We start from the raw sequence: 20,188 nt of genomic DNA, 5'->3' as shown, positions 1-20,188 counted from the left end.
GGTACCAGTGAACACACTGACCAGTTTCCCAATAATTGCTGCCAGCACAATAGAAGCATTTATTTATATCGAGCAGTTTGACAAGCAAAAACATCTCAAAGAAAGGGGCACAAAACTCACAAGATATTTAATGTGGGGATAGTTGACAAAAAAACAAAACACAGTTTAAAGAAACCTGGTGGAAGAATATTTCACTTTGGACATTTATTTGTTGTTGTTTCTATGACATTGTAAACTGCACATTTGGAAAACACTTCAATGCTATTAATGCCCCATCTATTCCTGTGATGTGCGCTTCAGGCCAGAAGAAAGAACAGGCTAAGTAAGCAAAGGAACTGTAAACAAGTGATTGATTGCTGATCGGAGGTGCGCCTTTAAGACTCCTAAAATTGTTCTTTCCTGTGGAGGGGAGCAGTAGACCAATTAGGGGCTGGGAGGATTGACTCTCTCTGCCCTCCCTTAAGGACGCATATGATCATCAGGGGCACGTTAGTGAATGGCAATAGGTTATTTGTCATTATGTAAATTAGCCCCAAAATGAACATTAAAACTGACTCCAGTGGCAGCCATTTTAAAATCAATTTTTGTCCCTCTGCAGCAAGTGGTGCAAAGCAATGATGACCCGAAGCCTGACACTGTTCATCTGAGGTTACATTCTGCTCTGAGCACACACATCTCTTAGGACAGAGGGGACACATACCTAGACAGACATTTTATTTTCAGATATATTGTCAACTGACTACTGCAGTGATACAATGTGTCCCTGTGTTTCCTTTCAGACCGGATGTAGCCCCTTCAGAATAATGTCGGCTTTCAGTAATCAATCGTGGTGAAGATTGATTTGTAAATAGCTGCTCACAGGAGTCAACTTGGGTGCTCATTTGGGAGCTAGTAAACATGTTTACGTGTAGTCTATTGCCAATTAATAAGATGCTGCTGATTATTTTAATGTTTTACCAGAGACGTTATGCACAATTCAGCTGTATTAAATACCCTTTTATGCATGATATGAACCCTTTTACATTGTGTGCCTTGGCAGCCACTTTGCACTTTCTTAGCTGGACTTTTTGGAACTGTTCTGTTTCTTGCTGTGGCGAGTGCTTGAGGTCCAGATACTAGGCGAGAATTCCTTGGCTTTCCGCATGGTGCGTGGGCCGGTCTCTCATGCCCCCACAGCCTTTATCACAACGTCAAAGATGTTGGTATTATCTTCAAGCCCTTGGAGACCACTTATTGTACAGTATGGACTTCGTAGTCATTGTTATCATAGTTATGCACCAATTCAAACCAGGGCTCTCTGACCATACCATTCAAAGTCTAGACTGAATGTGCCAACCAAAGCCAACATTGCCGTTGTGACCTCCCAGTCCAGTCAAGGACTTGGTCTTGCTATCTCTTGTTATTATTGTGTGACCCGACAAGTACAAAGACTGATCATGTGACATAGCAGATCGGGCTTTGACCCTCTGACCTCACAAGTTCAGTCACTGACCCTCTGACCTCACCAGTTCAGGCACTGACCTTGTACACTCACCAGTTCAGGCAGTGAGGCCCATGACCTCACCATCTCAGACACTCGCCCTGGACCCTGACAACTTCAGATGTTGATCTTGTGAATGCACCAGGTGAGGAATTGACCTTACAAGTTCAGACCCTGACCTTGTGACAGATGCTGACCTTGAGACCTGAACAGGCATCAACCATAGATCTCATCAGTTAAAGTCTTGACCCTCTGAGCTCAGTAGTCCAGGCACTCACCCAATGACCCGGTCAGATGTTGACCTTCCAATCTCACATGTTCAGGTATTGGTACTCTCATTTCAGATCATGACCTTTGTTGGCGAGGAGAAAGGGTCATCTCACCCCACTAAGCGATACCAGATACGGTACAAACGTTAGAAGACACATTTGGGGAGCAGGGGCCGGAGGGTACCCTCAAAGGGAGGTGAACAATCACTATAATGCATGTATTATGAGCTAGGCAAATGCGCATGCCATTTTAGACAAATGCCATTAGGTCCCTCACATGAGCGCAAACAACACCCCGACCACGGCCAGGTCCCACAAAGCCCATGAAATCCTCCATTGTTCCAAAGGGTTACAGGCACTCGCACACAGGGAAGAATGCACCCTGCAAGGTCATGAGAAGGGATCAGCACGACTCTTGGCAGTACCATCCCGCAAGATAGATAGCAAGGCCCCCACCTCCAATAATGCCAGCACAAGAAATACAGCCTTGAAATGATTTAATCCTGAGACCCCTGCATGCCATAGCATCACCCAAGCCCAGACCACCAACCACCAACCATAAACCTTGTACACCCCTCGATCGATCACTAAGATCAGAAGGCGAGCCTATTGCACCTTCAGAAATGGTTCACATGATTTGTGCAGCGAGGTGCAGAGTAACAGCTAAATTATAGCACAAAATCTAAGGTGGAGGACTTTGGGAGTTGCTGAGCTGCCTGGGAATGAGTGAAGCATGTGGGTTAGTGTATCCTCGACTTTCCTGCAGCTCATCGATATGTCTGCCAGGTGTTTGTAACAATGATAAGTCAACAAGAGCATACCATAGTAGCCAATTAGTGTTAGGTCAGACTTGCCACGGATGACGTGCCCAGCAGCACCCACGTGAACTAAGCTGGACAGACAAAGATGGACCAATGGCCTGCCATTCCATAATGAGCAGACCCTATATGTGTAGTGCCCATCCAATTGGGATGGTAGAATTGTATTGTAGAATATATCATGAGTGATGTTTGTAGTTGTAAAATACTGCACCTGCTCCTAGAGCTCAGAGCGTTCTCGCACAGCAGAGTTCTTCGCTGGTGTTTTTACTGTTTTGTGGACAATAAACACTTGTTATCTTTGCAAGCGCACCTACGGCCTTCTTCCCTATCCAGGGCCGTCATGAGGGGGGGGGGGGGACAGGAGGGGCAAACTGGCCCGGGCCTCGCGCTTGCAGGGGGTCTCGCGGCCCCTTCTCCTAAGTAGCAGGCAGCACAATCCACCCTTGTCCGTTATTCACACAGAGGATTGTGCTGTCTCCTCTCTGCCACTTTAATGATTTTGCTGTTTGTTGCGAAGCCGTTTGGCTCCGCAACAAACAGCAAAATAATGGGAGGCAGCAGAGCTCAGAAGTGAGATCTGCTGCTTCCTGTTATTCAGCTGACAACGTGGACATGCTGAATGACAAGAGAGGACTCCTCTCCTGTCAGTCAGTATGTTCATGTTGCTCAGTGTAAATACGCTGACTGATAGGAGAGGAGTTCTCTCCTGTCAGGCAGCATGTCTACGTGTAGCAGTGAGGGCCATCCGGACCCCGTGGCTGCGCAGGGTCTTTTCAAGGGTGCATGGAGGTATGGTAAGTGTTTGTTTTTTGTTTTTATTTAAATGTGATTATGTATGTGTGTGTATGTATATGAGTGTGAAAATAAATATGTGTATTTAAATGAGTATGTATATGTACATGAATGTGTGGTTGTATGTTGATGTTTATGTTGGTGTCAATGCTATGTTTGGTTTTATGTATGCGTGCATGCAAGGAGTTGTGTGACTGGTGGATGAATGCATGGGGGAAAGTGTTGTATGTGAGTGTGTGAGCCAGCCCCCACCCCTAAATTTAGTAGACCTTTGGCCCACTTAATTAAGGGGTGGGTCATGGCAGCAGAGGTGCACCTAGGCTAAATTTTCGGGGGGCGACAGAGTGGGACTAACACTTCAAATGTTGGGAGGGGCGCTAATGTTGGGGGGGTGCTAACGTCAGAGTGGGGGTAAACTTACTTGTGTGGGCACATCTAACATCTTTCTACATTAAAATGAGACTATTCTGATGAAGCTTCAATGTTACAAGCAGCTAACTCTCGCCCTCATTTCTGAAACGTCACACATAACGACTGCTGCGAGAATGACACCACTTCCCTTCCAATCACTACTCTGGGATGCAAGTGCTAACCCCACATCACAAGTTCAATTACCTAAAAAGGTGTTTATGAATGCAGGTGCTAACAGTGAAACATTTTATGTTAGTAATTTCAGGGCCCTTGTTAACAGTGAAGCCCAGTCCCCGTTTAATGTCTGTGTCTTGTTCCGTCTGGCCACGGCTATTTTGGTCGGCCCGGCAAGGGCTGGATGACAGTTTTGAAAGCAGATAGTGAGTGGGGCCAATGTGGGGCCAATAAACCCATTGCGCTGTCGGTCTCCCCACTGAGGGATGACGTCTGGGTCTTTCAGCTTTTGCAGTTGAAATGGGCCCCCAAGCAGCTGCACCCATGTTGGCAGTCTTATGAGACAGATACCTACTTATAATCTGCAGCTTTTAACCACTTCACTGTATTATTTTGACTTAATTTTGATTTAAGCACTCCACAGGTGCCTTGGCCTATTTTTCCAATCTGTAAGGCCTGGGGTGCCCCAAAAACAATGCAACTGAATGGGCCACCACCAGCCCTGAGACATCTTCAACCAGCCCTGCTCCCACTTGCCTCCCAATACCCTGAGCCCAGCCAGGAAGCTAAATAGCTAGTTCACCTCTTTGGCCAATAGTTGAACTATTCACCCCAATTCAGAGGCTCTTTAATTTCATAATGATATGCTAATCTCTGGAGAAGTGTGCCATCTAAAAACTGAGACCAGAAAGTCAAAGTTAGTCTCTTGATATTGCATGGATAGGCATTTGTACTCTGCATGTTTGATGCTGCTGCCGCTCGATAACGAGAGCTGCGGGCTGGCGACACATCGAAAGAGTCCTTCTGCCTCAAAGTGGGAGGGCTTCAGCCCTCCCTATCGAGGGGCTGGCTCTGCCCATGCAGCCAGGTCGAATCAACAAAACACAACATTTCGGGACGGGGCTAGAGCCCGATCCGCTCAATGGTGTTGCACCCTATGTGTCTTTCACTGAAGTCCTGTTAAAAACAAACATTGGCAAAGCCAACAGTTTTAGCGTGTGCATAAGTATTAGGCATTTGCCAGGCACTGCTATCAGATGCTCAGGTACTCAAAACAGTTTGCACCTGCTATCATCAACAGCCATTTAATACCAATACAGCAGTGCCTTTACCATGCCTACATGAAGCCCAAACCGTTAGCATTGCCAATGCTTGTTTTGCTTTACCTATGTTGCACAGGACCATGCATCAAGGTTAAAGCAAACATACTGCTTGGCTAAATTGACCCACATATAATTTAGGCCAATCGAGCCAGTAATGACACTTATGGTGCACAGTCAGCACAGACATACTTTCTGTGGCATGGCATGTTTACTGGCTAGAAGTGCGTCCATGGTAATAATGGCATATATTGGTGCAGCCTGCATGGACTACATGTGAACAACCAGCATGAATATATCTTTATACTAGCATATGTTGTGTTCAACAGCGGCATGAATTGTATTGGAAAATGTTCCTGTGCACGGTTGGCAACTTGCAACTATTGGGTTTTTCCATGTGCTTCCATACAAAACCAATGGCAAACTATGGATTTCTTCCCAATTTTACAAAGAAAGAGCTGTAAAATGCAGAATTGTAACTCAGTGTTTCAAACATTTTCTTTTGGAGTGAGAAACCCCATCAAATAACCCTTGTTTGGTTTGGGCACCCTCACTGTGCTCTGTCGATCCTGCATAATTGGCACAAACATTTAAGCCTCTTCAGTTCAGAAATTCACCAGCCTCCACGGTACGTCATCTATCTATATGTTTTAATGCGCACCCAGGGGAAGGTTGCTCCTTCATGCTGGCGTCATGCACCACATGGCGTCATGCCATCCTAAATAGGTTTATGCCTATGATACAAAAGTTAGTCTGGCATAAACCTTTCTTCAGTAAATAAATCTAACTTTGCTGTAGTTGATTTGCAGTTGTAATAAACCATATTTGGGTTCCTCCACACACCCTCAAGGGGAGATTTGAGTCCTCTGTTTGCAAAGGTGCTGCCGCTGGCCCAGTGCGTCACATCAAAAGGGGGCCTCACCAAATGTTTTGCCCCGGGCCTCACCACATCTTGCAACAGCCCTGTCCCTAGCGGGTTGTATTGTTTCTGGTGTGAGAGTACAGGGGCCTTGTGAAGTAACCAGTGCACACACTGACCGTCTAACACTGATGTTATTATCTCTCCTACAAACAGTGTATCATCATTAATGCTGCCACATTTGAATTGGAATACATTGTCAGCTAGCAATAGTTTTTCCGGATCCATGTGATCACTGCGACTTTTAAATACGAATCAGAAAATGTTGAATTTCTTTTTTCTGTTCACCCAATTATGTGCTGGGGTAGATCCCCCGCATCACCCCTATGCTCCCCCAACATTATATATTACCCTCACCCTCCCCCCACATATAATTGTGGTGAAATCCACACAAAAAAACAGGTTTGGCATTTTCAGGGTCGCAGTGGTTGTATGATCCTGTAGCAAGGGTAATGTATTGCCATGGACTGGGAGTAAGTGCTACAGTAAGAAAATGTACTTCAAGAATTTGCTCATAAAGTACGTTTGTGGTGCATAATTGCATGACGGGAAAAGGGAGCAATCTAAAAAATAAGGGAGGGCCTAAAAGAAGTTAACCAATTGTAAGTTCAATATGCAGAGAAACAAAAAAATAAACGTGGTCGCCTCATTCACTTATAAATATAAGATGTTAATAACTTTAATAATGGGTAATTCGCAGGAATAGTCAATTAATGAGTTTGGTCTATTACTACAATTTTAGATTATTTTTCATTTGAATTTTCTATCCAAATGGATACATTATATTTTAAAGACGATAAAAAATCCAATTCACATTAGAACAAAAAATATGAAACAAGCTAACATCACAGAAATCTCCACAAATTAACCCATCTAACATCACAGACATCTCCTACGCTTGTTTCGATGTTAAGAAGGATAGCAGACAATAACATGAAGTCTAAGAAATTGAATCGATTCTTTAGCTACACCCACATCTGTGCCATTGTAAATATTTAAACCAATTAATGTTTGTCAAGTGATAATCGGAAGCATGTAGATCCCAACTTCAGAAACATGGCTAGTTCATGGCCACTAAATTCCAAGCAAATCGCAAAATTCTAACTACTAATAGCAATCTGTAAACATGATCGTAGATTAATAATAATCCAATACACATGCATGTTCCATCTTTCTTGTACAGCAATTACTATGGGTTAAAGATGGAACCACTAGATTAGATTACAGACAATAGTTCTGCAGAAAAGGCAGACCGAGGACCGGCAGGCAAAGCCAGGGTGTAATTTCAAAGTAAATAACCGAATAAATGTGTGACGAAATGACTACTGCTCTGCAGTAGTACAGGGATGAAGAGGGACTAGAGCGGCTACTCAACCCCACACTATTACCAAACCAACAGTGAACTTGGGATCATAAAGGTAAAACAGGACACAACACGAAAGCCATACCAACTTCACCGCTTAGGGAAGTGCAGGCCAAGAGCAGGCTATAGTCTCAGAAGTGGTGTGAGCTGGCACAGTAGCAACCCAAAAACGAACATTATAATGATCCAAAATAAAAGAATGCCTCTATAAAAATCAAGGCTCTATAAAAATAGTAACCTATAATTAAATAAAAAATGCATGCAACTAATACAAAATGAACATCCCACCCCTGTACCATAGAACACAGAGAATGTAGACCTTTGCAGTGAAAGGGCACTCTGGTTCTTTAAGAAAGAAGTTCAGCAACAATGTCTGAATGAAGAATATGTCTTTGAAAAAATGCAGACAGTGGGGTCTTACAAGTCACTAGGGCCCTCAAAGGTGGGCTAAGGGGAAAGAACGCCTGCAATTCCATTTTAGTCTTGTTCCTGCGGCTAAAAAGCATTAAGGCCGGCTTTAAGGCTCTTTCTGGGGTGATGATTCGGTATTCGGTTGGTAAATTAGGCAACTGAATCCAACTCACTGTGCAATTCACAAGCGACAACAGCTCATAGCATGAAGAAGCTTGGGACAGTCAATCAATATCCAGGTGAATATAGTTCACAAGCCGTTTGAGGCAGGAATTAGGAGTCAGTGTGGTTCCTTGGTGATAGTTAGCTGATTGGTTCCCTTCTAAGCTTCTGCAAGAGCTGAAATCATGGCTTCTTTGTGCAGGGTCTTTTGCCTGATAATGTCACACACATAGTGCCTTGTCTGCAGGAAGTGGGGGGATGGTGCAGGAAATGTGGTGGCATGAGAAATACCAAACTGGTGGAACCCTTCTCTTTCTGGTCACTTCTCTCTCGAGCCAGTCTAGCCCCTCCGTCGTCCACTGTCAGTCTAACACCTCCCTCGTCCACTGTCTGCTCACATCAAATGCACTCCAGTCATTCCCACCCTAGCATGAACTCCCTTTGTCCTGACTTCGCTCTGCTTTGAAGTCTTTTTCCATCCCCACCCTTGGCGACAGTGTCAAACCGTTCATAGGGAGGACAAAGGGGGCTTCGAGTTTAAGCACAAATTATTTGTTTTGCGTGAAACTTACACCTAAACATTGGATACATAAAAAGGCCCTTGCAGCGTGGGGCCACTAAACCCAAGCGCACAGGAAGTCTACATCAAAAGGCCTTTGGCTGTGTAATTGCATAAGCCCAAGAGCCACCAGGTCAAATAAGCCAGGCCATTGTGTAGAAATGTTCTGGTGTACATAACTTGCCAGTGTGGGGGATCTCAGTGAGATGTGATGGTGTCAGTGGAATGTGATGTGTCATGTGGAATGTTGGTGTCTTTGAATGATGATGCGAGGTGGACAGTTAAGAGACCTCAGCTGGAGGCTGGACGGGCCAATGTTTCTTCCTGTATTACACATGATACAACTGGAAAATAAATATTACCTATGAACTTACCTGGTGTCCTACGCTGTACATGAGAGAAGAACCCCCTTGGATACTTCACTGACAACAAGGATTTTCTGCCAGGACCATGAGGTGCTGCGGGGGAGCAGCGGTTGGAAGACACTGCCCCCAAAAAGTTCCCATCCATGGTATATGAGATGGTCGGTGCAGAGGCGTGCGGCCTGTATCGGAATTCTGGCAGTGTCATCCGGTGCGCTGAGGATGCAGTAAGGCCTTTGTTTGTTCTGCAGGATGGGCGGTGCAGAGTAGAGTGCTGGCAGTGCAGGCTGTGCAGTGGCTCATCATAAAGCTGGTGTGAGCCGCAGAGTGCACAAATGAAACTGCGTTGGTTGCACTCCAGCCAGAAAGAGAGTTTCAAGAAATCCTCCTTTGGCCGGGTGGCATGGGTGAGCGCCTCAGCTCTTGTGGCCAGGCAGAGCATGAGGTACCTGCCATCCAGGCGGTGCCGGTGAGGAGGAGTGTGGGGATCCCGGGCCCCCTGCATGTGAGGTGGGGTCTCGGCCAAGCAGAGCCGGGTGTTCCGAGCATTGTGCAGCAGTGCGTGGGGCGGCAAGAGTGGAAGGGATATCGTTTGGCCACGAGATGGTGAATGCTGGCGGTGATGTTGGTCAGGTCAGAGATGTGCCCCCAACTGCTGCTGTGTGCAAAGTGGTGATGTCACTAGAACAGGGAAAAGCAGCGTTGGTGCTTTGCGTGGAACGCGGCATAATGCTAGAACGCATCGCGTTAGCAACGTAAGGTTCCCTTTTGTTTCCATTGGATTTCAGTGTATCCAAGCAACGCAGTTTTGCCATGGACCATGACGCAGGAGTTCCGCGAGGAGGTGAAATGGAGCGTTTGGTCCACAGTAAATGGACAATTGTGCTGCACAAGGGACCACATGGCATGTTTTCACTAATTAAGGTATTGACAAGAGGAAGGCAGTATAAAGGGAGCAGCCTGATGTCAGTGAAAGTTTTTGCCGAGCGGGTGGCCCAGAGAGTGAACTGAAGAGGCGGTGTGTCTCCTGTGGGTTCCTGGACATGGGGAGATATCCTATCTGTACTGCGGGTAAAGTTTCTGGTGAGGAGTTCTGTGGAAGTTGTAGCAGCTTTGTGGAGAATTTGAGGGAGCTGGATCCTGATCTGTGGGGGTTTTATGTCCAGCTGAAGGCCCTCAACTTGTCTGTAGACTAAGTAGCAAGTGGCTGGGTGAGGCCGTTGAGTTTCTTGTTGTGAATTGGTGTTTTGGTCTCTGGATTAGCATTGTTAGTGGGGTGGACATGGGTTGAAGTTGTTTAGGGTTGGTAGTGTTGGGGTGAGTGCATATGTTGTGGACCCCTGTTACCCATTAGGTTTCATTATGTTTTGCTTTAGTGATGTTTTGTTTTTCACACAGTTTCCATGCCTTAGCATGTATTTCCTTTTTAGGGGGAATCTGGACTTGTGGGTGTGGGGTGTTTATCTTGTGGGACACTCTGTGTTTTCATGCCGGCAGTGTACCTACCTGGGTTAGTGACAGGGTTTTACTTTCAGTGGTGCAATTTAGACATGATGGTGTGGGGAATTCACTTCATCAAGCAGGACAATAATCTGTGTGTTTTACTGTTCATGTTAACGTTGTTTCCTTACAGGTCTGCATTTTGGACATGCGGGTGTGGGTGGTTCAGGATATTGCAAGATTTTTCCTGCATCTGTGATATTTGTTTATTTACTTTGTCTTTGTTTTTCCTGTGTGGATGGAGGAGTTGGGAGTGTGTGGTTGTTGGTTACAGTCGGTGAGACAGTGTGTGTGTGTGTGTGTGTGTGTGTGTGTGTGTGTGTGTTACGCTGTTTGTACAGTAGGTGTGCTAGCTGTTGGTTACAGCCTGTGTCTTGACTGTTGGTTACAGTCATCGAGGTAGTGTTTGGTGAAGGTGTTGACTGTTGGTTACAGTCAGTGGGTGGTGTATGGTGTTAAGGCTGTTGGTTACAGACAGAGTTGACCATTGGTTACAGCTGTTGGGTACAGTGAGAGTTTTGTTACAGCTGTTGGGCACAGCTAGAGTTTTGACAATTGCTTACAGTCGCAGAGTGTGTTGTGTATTGTGTTTAGAGATAAGACTGTTTACAGTCATGGAATTTACACTTCAGACTGTTGGTTACAGTCGTGAGGTGAATTTGAGCTTTCACTGTTGGTCACAGTCAGGTGTTGACTGTGATTACAGACGGTGGTTTGGAGTTTAGAGTTGGTGAGAGTTGACTGTGGGTTACGGTCGCGGAGGAGATTTGATAGTTAGAGTTAACTGTTGATTACAGTCGTGTCATGTGCGGACTATAGACAGTTGGTCACAGTCAATGAGGTAGTGTTTGGTGTTGGAGTATAGACTGTTGGTTACAGTTGGAGAGTGTGGTGTGGTGAGCTTGGACTGTTATTACAGTAGGAAGTTTGCCTACAGGTGGTTTACCATGGTTGGTTACAGTGGTGGTGAGTGTGGTTGTTCAGTACCGTTGAGCAGTGCGTCTAGGAGTACTTCACTGTTAGGCATTCTGCTATCTCCTGTGCCCGGTGGACGACATTGGTCATCTACTTTGTAGTGGTTGTTAGTTAGCTGTGTGTGCTGTGCAGGTTCCCCAGTTTTCAAAATTGTTGCATTACATCATTGTTTTTCCTTTGGTAGGTGTACTGCTCACATGGCTGTTTTTTGCCAGAATAGATCTGGTTGTCTGGGGAGAGGTTTTCCATTGGTTTTTTCATCTGTTCTCATTAGTTGTGGTGGCAGGTAGTTTCACCTCTCTCAATTGTTGTGTTTTTGCTGGCAGGTGCGGTCGGGACTGGTATGTTTGTTTGCCACTTATGGGGCCAGTTTTGGTTGCTGTAATAGGTGAACGGGAGGAGAGGTGTAGTAATGTGTCTATGGGGTTTGTTCCATGGTGTTGAATCAACGGAGGCGTGGGGGAAGTGTAGTAATGTTCTGGTGTACATTACTTGCCACTGTGGGGGATATTAGTGGAATGTGATGGTGTCAGTTGAATGTGATGTGTCATGTGGTATCTTGGTGTCTATGAATCAAAGGAGTGCACACAATCCATCAAGTGCACACTAGTGTTTAAACCCTTTTGGGTGCCCATGCAACTGGGGCAACCATTATTGAAAACAACATGCTTGCTGCTGAAAAACACATATCTCAAACTTGTCTGAAAGTATCAGCTTTTATTAGTCTTAGCTGATGCTTTTTCTTTTTTTGCAAAGTATTTTAAGTTTTTGTATATACATAACAGTACAAAATGACCGTTGTGGTAAACAAACACATAGTTCTGTTGGAAATTCAGTGTAACATATTTACAGGTGACATAAGGTGTAAAACATCCATTTACACATTTTAACAGTCAACTTGCTTGTGAGTAAAATATCCCATGTGATTGGGTACAGGAAACACAGGATGAAAGTGTGAATGGAGGAGACGTTGATAGTAGGTCTCCTTTGCCCGGCTAAAGTCTGACCTCATATTTGGAGGGAGCTCAGCCGGAGTGTAGATGAGCCAGTGTTTTATCCTGTATTACACTTCAGCGAAGTATACAACTGGACAATAAATATTATGCATGAACTTACCTGGTGTCCTGTGCTGTACATGAGAGAAGAACCCCCTTGGTTACTTCACATTGCTTATCTTTTTTACTATCCTCTGCCACCAGACTTTCAGTCTCATCACGAATTTGGCAGTAACCCTTAAATGCAGCGGTAACGCTATAATCGCCACATTAAAGGGTCTGCCAAATCAGGGGTTTGGCTGAATTTTCCCCCAGCTCTTAGCTGGGGGTAAATGCACTGGGAAAATTCCCATTTTCAGGCGCAATTAGTGCTGCGCTGAAAATTCCCAATAGGGAATTACCGTTACCGCCAAACCCGTGATCCGGCACTAAAAGCGCCGGAGGGTTTGGCAGTTACGCTATTAGCCCTGGCGGTATCCCGGCAGTAATACTACCCAACTCGTAATGCGGCCCAACAGCTTGTACACTCTGAAAGGTATTTGCCAAAAAAAGCCAAAGGGAACATTAGGATAGCTTGAGTTCTATATTATCCAAAATTCCATTTGAGGGCATCTCCATGAGGTAGCTATGAATGTTGCCTCCAGGATGTGTATTTCTACCACTTTTGTTGCAGATTTGGCAACCAAAATCAGGTTTACACTTAAACAAAATCGGCTTGGCACTTTCTAAAAGTTAAGTCCGATGGCAGTTTCACATTCTGCTTACAGGCCAATTACGCCTGCACAACAGTGGGTATACAGGGGGCATCTTGTGTGTGGATGTTGGTAAGTTCAATAATGCACCCAATGGCTGGGAGGCACATCGAGGTATAAAACCACTACCTCCTGTTTAAAAAACACACAGCGCTGTCTCAAAGTGAAACTGTTTAGTAGATCTGACTTTCATGGCCGATTCCATTAGCCAGAGCTAGTAACATTTCCTGAAATCTAGGAGATTTCCTCTAGAAAGTGTAAACTGGAATCATGGCATAGTTTTGCGCTACAAACACAATCCTCTCACCCCACTTCACCTGCACACACACCCGATCGGCACAAAAAGAGTTATGCAAGAGAATCAGAAAGGTGTGTTTTTAATGCCAATCTATGGCTGGGGGTAGTCCAGCGAAAAGGTGGGAAAATAGTGCAGGAAGAAAAGGTGAGGAAATGGGTGGGAGTGGGGAGGGTAACAAGGTGGCCCGGCCACATTAAAAAACAAACCTCTGTGAAATATTTGAAACAAGTTAACATAAATAGTAAAGGCCTTAGAAATCAGTTCATTTAAAGTCAACATGTTTAATGTTGTCTATTCAAAGCCTAAATGAATGAATTGTGCAGGAACATATGGAGCTCCCCCTCCACTCTGACCTTACCAGCTCCCTCACTGATTCATGCAGCGACATTATTGCCTCACCAGATCTCACACTGACTCTATGACATGAGAGGCTCAGGTGCGACCCTCGACCTCTGGGGTTCAAGAGCTGACACTAGGATCTCAGAGGTCACAACACTGACCTCTGGCTCAAACGTTCACAGACTGAATACCTGATGTCACGGGTGTAGGCAATGACCGGTACAGGGGTTGACTGTTGAACTTTCACCTTCAAAAGCGGCCCCTTGACCTCACCTGCTGCGGGTCTGGTCAATTTTGCATGGATCCAGCTCAATGTACTTCTTCTCATCAAAGATTCGATTGACAATCGGTTTTAGGACATCATGGAGGTATGGCATGGCGACAACCTAAACGGGAGGGAGAGCAGGGGGAAAAAAAAACATTATGAGAAAAATGTTGTGTGGGAACGGTACAGGGAAGAGGGAGGCAGGAAAGGAGTGAAACACAGAGAGGGAGCGGAAGAGCGAGGAGAGATGAGAAAAGTGTGAGAAACAAGGGAAGGGAATGACAGAGAATGGGAGATAAAGAGATAGAGAAACATAGGTACAGGGCTAGAGGGAAATAGAGAATTGTGGAGATAGAGAGAAAAAGCCATTGATTGATAGAAAGAGAGATATAGGGCCTCATTACGAGGAAGGCGGTAGGGGGTTAAAGGGGCCGGTAGAGCTGCCGGTCCCGTTAACCCCCTACCGCCTCATTACGAGGTCCGCTCGGGTCCCGCGAGCGGTCCAGCATGCTAACAGGCCCGTCATTAACAGGCCCGTTGTTAGCATGCTCCCCATTCCCATTGAGCCCTATGGTGGCTCAAATGGGAATGGGTTCCCTGAATGGAGAAATACCTGGCCCTCCAACGTCGGAATGGCCCGGTATTTCCCCATTCAGGCAACCCGGACCCGGTACCCAAAATGGGGATAGCCATGCCGCAAAAAACGGCATAGCTACCTCCTTCCTCGTAATGAGGCCCATAGAGTCATAGCGAGAGATAGAGGTAGAAAGAGCGAGATAGAGGCATATCTATATATGGAGAGAGATCAATAGAGAGACATAGGCCAATATATAGAGAAAGAGATAAAAAGAGACGGAGAAGAATATTGATAGTGGCACAGGAAGTGTTTGTGCTTCTGTGTGTGTGTGTGAGAGAGAGAGAATTGGGAAGAGAAAAGATAGGCAGAGAGCAATCCAGATAGAGATAGTAGGAAGCGAGGGGCAGAAATACAAGAGATAACAAGAGCCAAAAACGTAAACCATGGCAAGAGACACAGAGCAATGAGATTTGTGAAGAGGAAACATAAATATGTGACGTGAGAGGATGAATATTATTTTTTTAGACCCCCTTTTACCTATTATTTTACACTTATTACCATGAAGAACGTGATTTACATGGAATGGTTTGAAAGCGCATTGAAACGAACGGCTTTGAGTGCATGACACGGTTGTAATGAATGGACAGTCGGAGTACATGCAACGGATGGAGACCATGGAACATATGGAGTACATGGAACTATTGGAGTGGGCTCGGTCTCAAGCAGCTAAGGTAAACCACCATATCTACATCTCCACGCTTACTCTCTCCTTTAAACCACCACTCAAATAGAACACAACGATAATATGACACCATTCGGTATAGCTGTTCTCATACCATCATTTGCCTCATAATCCCCATCAACTAAACACTGCTGGTTACACACCCTCCAGCCTAGGCGTTTCTCCTCAGGCCTAACGCAGCCAAACCGGTCTGGACAATAACCTGCCAGAACGAACACATACTCCTGATCTCTCAGCCTCCACACCTACAGCTAAGAAGCAGCTATCACACGATTGCCACACCAGCTGCACACGTATCCGGTGCTCACACGCACCTTTTGACTCTCTAAATTCTCTCTACTGACCTGAACTTCGGTTTCCAAGGGCGCTCATCCTACCAGTGCCTTGAGACCATACCAACGGTACATAAGGCACTATAGAAATGCAAAGTAACATAACCTGTCAGGAACTCCATTTAACATCCCAAAAAAACACCAGAGTGGGATTTCTTTTTTGGAACGTTGTTTGCAGTTTTTCTCGGGAAGAAACGTTATAAATCGCATACAATCACCAGTTCCTATGCAAACTCAACCATAAATACATAAACCTGGAGGATTGTCTGACTATGATAATTGTATCTGAGGTCACATGACATGGTTTCTTGCTGTGTTCCAGTTTTAAATATATGATACCCTAGGCTCATACTCCATAACGTCCAATGCAATGTAGGCAAGCATCAGGGATGAGCCATAGAGCAGGGGTAGGTTTCAGAGCAGATTAAGCTTCAGAACAGTGCTGGACCGTGGGCAGAGATGTGTCTTAGTGGGCAGGGTGGGCATTGGTGCAGGGATGGTATCTCACAGTAGATATGGCCCATAGAGTAGGGATGAGCGGGCATTTCGCTATATTTTGACTCTGTTTTAATTTTAAGCCACACAGTTGTGAATCCTACTAGATATGCAGATTACCATCCCAAATCCCAAATGGATTTCATGAACTGTCAAGACTTTCTGAGGTATATTTGTTGAATTATAAGATCTGTTTATTTCAAAATGAAATTCGTTTGACCATGTACTGAGTGTCTTGAGTACCCACGTGATCGAAATGTGAAACAGTGAACATTAGAGATACATTTCTTCCTTGCTCCAGAAAGCAAAGTCCTACATCGTCAGGAGGTTGACTTCTAAGTCAAGGATTAGAATGGCAAGCATCTGTTGACACTGAGTACAAATGTTTTATTTGATTTACAGGATTTCTGAGAAGTGCTGTATTCTCTGCAAATTGAAAGTATATGCATGAAATGTGCAATTCTCCTTAATTAAGCTTTATGGACCTAGTCCAAAGGCTGTACCAGGAGTTATGGGCCCTGAAGACTACATTAAAGGCCTGAGTACAGCTAAGGTGTATAACCAGGGATATGGGCCTATACCTCCAGGTACATCCAGAGGGTGTGGTCAAAAAATCGATGATGAACCTTTGGGATGAAGGGGGATTAAAAAAAATGAAATATCTGCATGGAATGGTTGCTGGGAACTGGCTAGTGATGATTAGGGAAAGGCGGGGCTAAGATTGAAGCTGGGCAGCATCTGTTGGATATGGCCCAGCAATTTGACTGCCTAGCAGTGGGTCAGCGATGGTGGAGAACCAGGACCATGTCTTCCATGAGCAGCCTGGCGAAAATTGGGTACGGAGGCAGAGCTATCTGTCCACCACCATAATAATGTAAGAAGGAGGGGTGAGCGGCAGGAGATTGTTAGGACACCTACCTGGTCTACCCCCACAGGACGCTCCCGGTCCTGGAGACTGTATCCTCGGATTTGACTTGCAAGGGCAGTCTTGCTTCCGACTCGTACGCGGTAGCGTATGCTTGCACGGGCCTCACGGGGCCTCACGGGTTGCCATGAGCAATGAGACGGGCTTGCGCTTCAAGCCTTGTTCTAGTCCCTGTTCGGCTACTGCGCATGCGTGGGTTAGTTTGCCGAGAGCCATAAAAAGTGCCCGAGTCTGGATACAAACTGCGTCTTAACGTGGTTTGTTCCTGACTTTCCGCTGCGCTTGGATCTTTTGATCTACCTCCTGAACATTTTCCTCTCCCTCTTGCTTATTACCTTCTCCTCAATCACTTTTGTCAAATCCTCTATTCCATCTAATTCCATCCCCACCTTTCTCTACCCTCAGACCAAAGTCTGGTAACACCCGTGCGGTATCATTATGCGCTCTGCATTCGGACAAGTTCTAGGCATCGTAAGGCTACTTCGGCGGTGAAGAGTGCAGAACAAATTCTGTATAACAGAACATCTGCAGGTACAGATTCCTGCAATGCGCCAAATTTGTGCCGATCAGACAGAGACTTCACTCCCTAACCTGCAACAGATCCCCTTTAAGTTCAGGGCCTGCTACAAACACCAAGCACGGGCTGGCCTACAGGGTAATGGGGCAATGCCCAAGGACCAGCTCATCTGGCAAGTGTTGGCCACTGTAATGGGACAGAGTGGGACACTTTTCGTTGACAATGTGGGACCCTTTGTTGAGTTAATGCACTGTGCAGCTTGTCGTTTTGACCAATGTTATTGACCCAGTAGGCATTAAAATTCACTATTTGATATGTTGGACATTCCACTAAAGATCCTAGTCAAATAGTTTGCCGAAAAGAATGATGAAAAGCTGGCCGTAACAAACATCACCAAATGCGGTCTGCCAAAAGCAGAGCATGCACCCATCATTATGATACACCCCTTATACAGCAGGCCAGCAACCCTCAATCAGAAAAAAATGACCCTTAACAGACAGAGCCTGAAGTACCTCTGGAACTCACCTTCATGAACTGTTCCATGGATTTTGAGGCCAGAGAGTTTGATCGGAAAAGTGTGTTGGGGTCAGCTAAAATAAAACAATAAAAACAGGGTTACTGACGTTATGGTTAAAAACCTCAAAACAACATTCCACCATTCGTTGCTGTAATAGACAGACAGGCAGTTTTTGTTCTAGTGTGCCCTTGGGGTCTTGCAGCAACTTGAGACGACCATGCTTCCCATATTCAACAAATTGAACGCACCACGTCCGGAAACAGGGAAAAAAAGCAAACACTGAAGAAAAAGGGGGAATACTGTTGCAGGTCCAATTGTTTACTTGTGTTTTCCTCCCTGAATCTTTGCTGTCTTACATACAGATCTTCCCGATAAAGGAAACCCTGTGAATGGGCCTCTGAAACATTACTGGACAACGTAATGTAGGACAATATACGTGCAACCCCTTTCACTGGAAACTTCATCTCTTTAATGTACAGTGAGGAAGGCCTTGATTGCACAGTCACATCTTGGCCTACCCGAAGGCCCAGCACTATGCATGGGAGTTTGTGAGGATGCCCAGGGCTTGTGGGGACACTGCAGGCAGCAGCTGGTCCCTACACACCGACTGGCTAGGGTGGCCAGGCGTCCCAGTTTAGCCGGGACTGTCCCAGAATTGGGTGCTCTGTCCCCCTTTCTCAAGATTACTTTTCCATTGTAACATGCAATGGTCCCCATTTTTGATAGTAGGTCTTTATAGCTGGCAGGCAAGAATGCACAATCGCACACAGAAGAAATGCAGCGTTTTAGGAATGAAGATAGTGATGTTTGTGATAAACTAATTATAATATGTGTATACTTAAACTTCCTTCTCCTCCAAACGCTACTGAAGTGTCCATTGACAGCAACTTTCAAGAGTTAGGCCTAATTTTATGTTCCGGTTTTTTTACTTTCTGGTCACTGTACAACTGGTGAGAGTGGAGACTGGAGGGTTTGCTTCCTCCCTGAGAGGCTCTTCTTCGCCCCCTAACATGGCCAGGAGACTGCCAGCAGGCCCTGCAGACAACTCCTCTTCCTGCCTGCACTGGGGCCATGCAGACTCACACTCTCCGGCAAGGCCTTTAATGCAACGACCCTTCCACCGTCCACAGATGCCCTTTGTCATTGGGAGGGCATTTGAGTGGCAAACTCTTTAGCCTTGGTTAATTGCAATAACCTTTGTTTCTGACAAGACCCTAATAAGATTGACCATTTGGGTGATACAAACTGTGGTAGGTGCATTTTTCTAATGAAAGTCCACACAAAGATGAAGTTAATTCCCCAAATCTGTTTTCTTTCCAAGATAATTAAAATGTGACACACAAAAAACTCCTTTTAGACCTGTCTCAATAATATCTGTGTGTTTACTTGACACACACTAAAAAGGGTTTGCATTTCTTTGAGCTTTGCATTTTCTTCACATCATATATAATAAAAAAACAAGGTGCATGCCTGTATGAAACCAGGGCGATCGTTTTTCTCGCATAGGGAACGGGGTGGTGGCCTGCAATATGGGTTTAATCTACGGTCAAGCGCCACTGAGACACTGGAGGAGTCGGCAGGAAGTGCTATATAAATACCCACAAATAATAGCAGTTACCTCAGCTTTCCAACGATGCTAAGTATGGCCCCAGCTGTATGGTAACACCAAGCGAGGGCACAGCTTTAGATGAGACAGAGATTGTCCTCATTGGGACCCCTACTCCTGCATACCCTCTTTCTCGCTGGCCGGCCTCCCTTGGCCCTGCAACCTCCACCTACCAACGAGGCAAGAAATCTGGGGGGCATCTTCGACTCCACTTTATCCTTCTCGTCTAACATCACTGACATCTCTAAGAAGTCCCACTATCAACTGGACTACTGGGCAGCCTCTTTCCCAACCTGCCCTCTTCTACCCTCCATCCTCTTCAGCTCCTCCAGAACAAAAACGCAAGACTTATCCGTGGCCTCAAGCCCAGGGACCTCATCTCGCTGGTGCCGAAATCCCTTCACTGGCTTCCTGTGGCTGCACGGATTAAGTTCAAAACCCTTTGCATTGTCCACAAGGCTTTCTGGGGCCTGGGCCCGCTCTACCTGCAACACTCTCTTCCTAAATACTGTCCCTCCCGAGCCCTCCGC

The 20,188-nt window shown here is 45.6% G+C and overlaps 1 protein-coding gene across 2 annotated transcripts in view; it reads right to left on the bottom strand.

The window, feature by feature from the left end:
- Positions 1 to 20,188, bottom strand: part of RASAL1 (RAS protein activator like 1) — a 1,443,380-nt gene that overhangs the window by 456,337 nt on the left and 966,855 nt on the right. For both annotated transcript variants that reach the window (XM_069619245.1, XM_069619246.1), the window contains 2 exons: positions 18,061 to 18,125; positions 13,956 to 14,068 (listed from right to left, as the gene is read on the bottom strand). In XM_069619245.1, the coding sequence (XP_069475346.1) occupies positions 13,956 to 14,068; positions 18,061 to 18,125 (178 nt within the window). The remainder of the gene's footprint in view (positions 1 to 13,955; positions 14,069 to 18,060; positions 18,126 to 20,188) is intronic.

Source organism: Ambystoma mexicanum, chromosome 10 (assembly GCF_040938575.1).
Source record: "Ambystoma mexicanum isolate Mex_15411 chromosome 10, UKY_AmexF1_1, whole genome shotgun sequence".
Classification (NCBI taxonomy): Eukaryota; Metazoa; Chordata; class Amphibia; order Caudata; family Ambystomatidae; genus Ambystoma; species Ambystoma mexicanum.
This window is presented reverse-complemented; position numbering and strand designations above follow the sequence as displayed.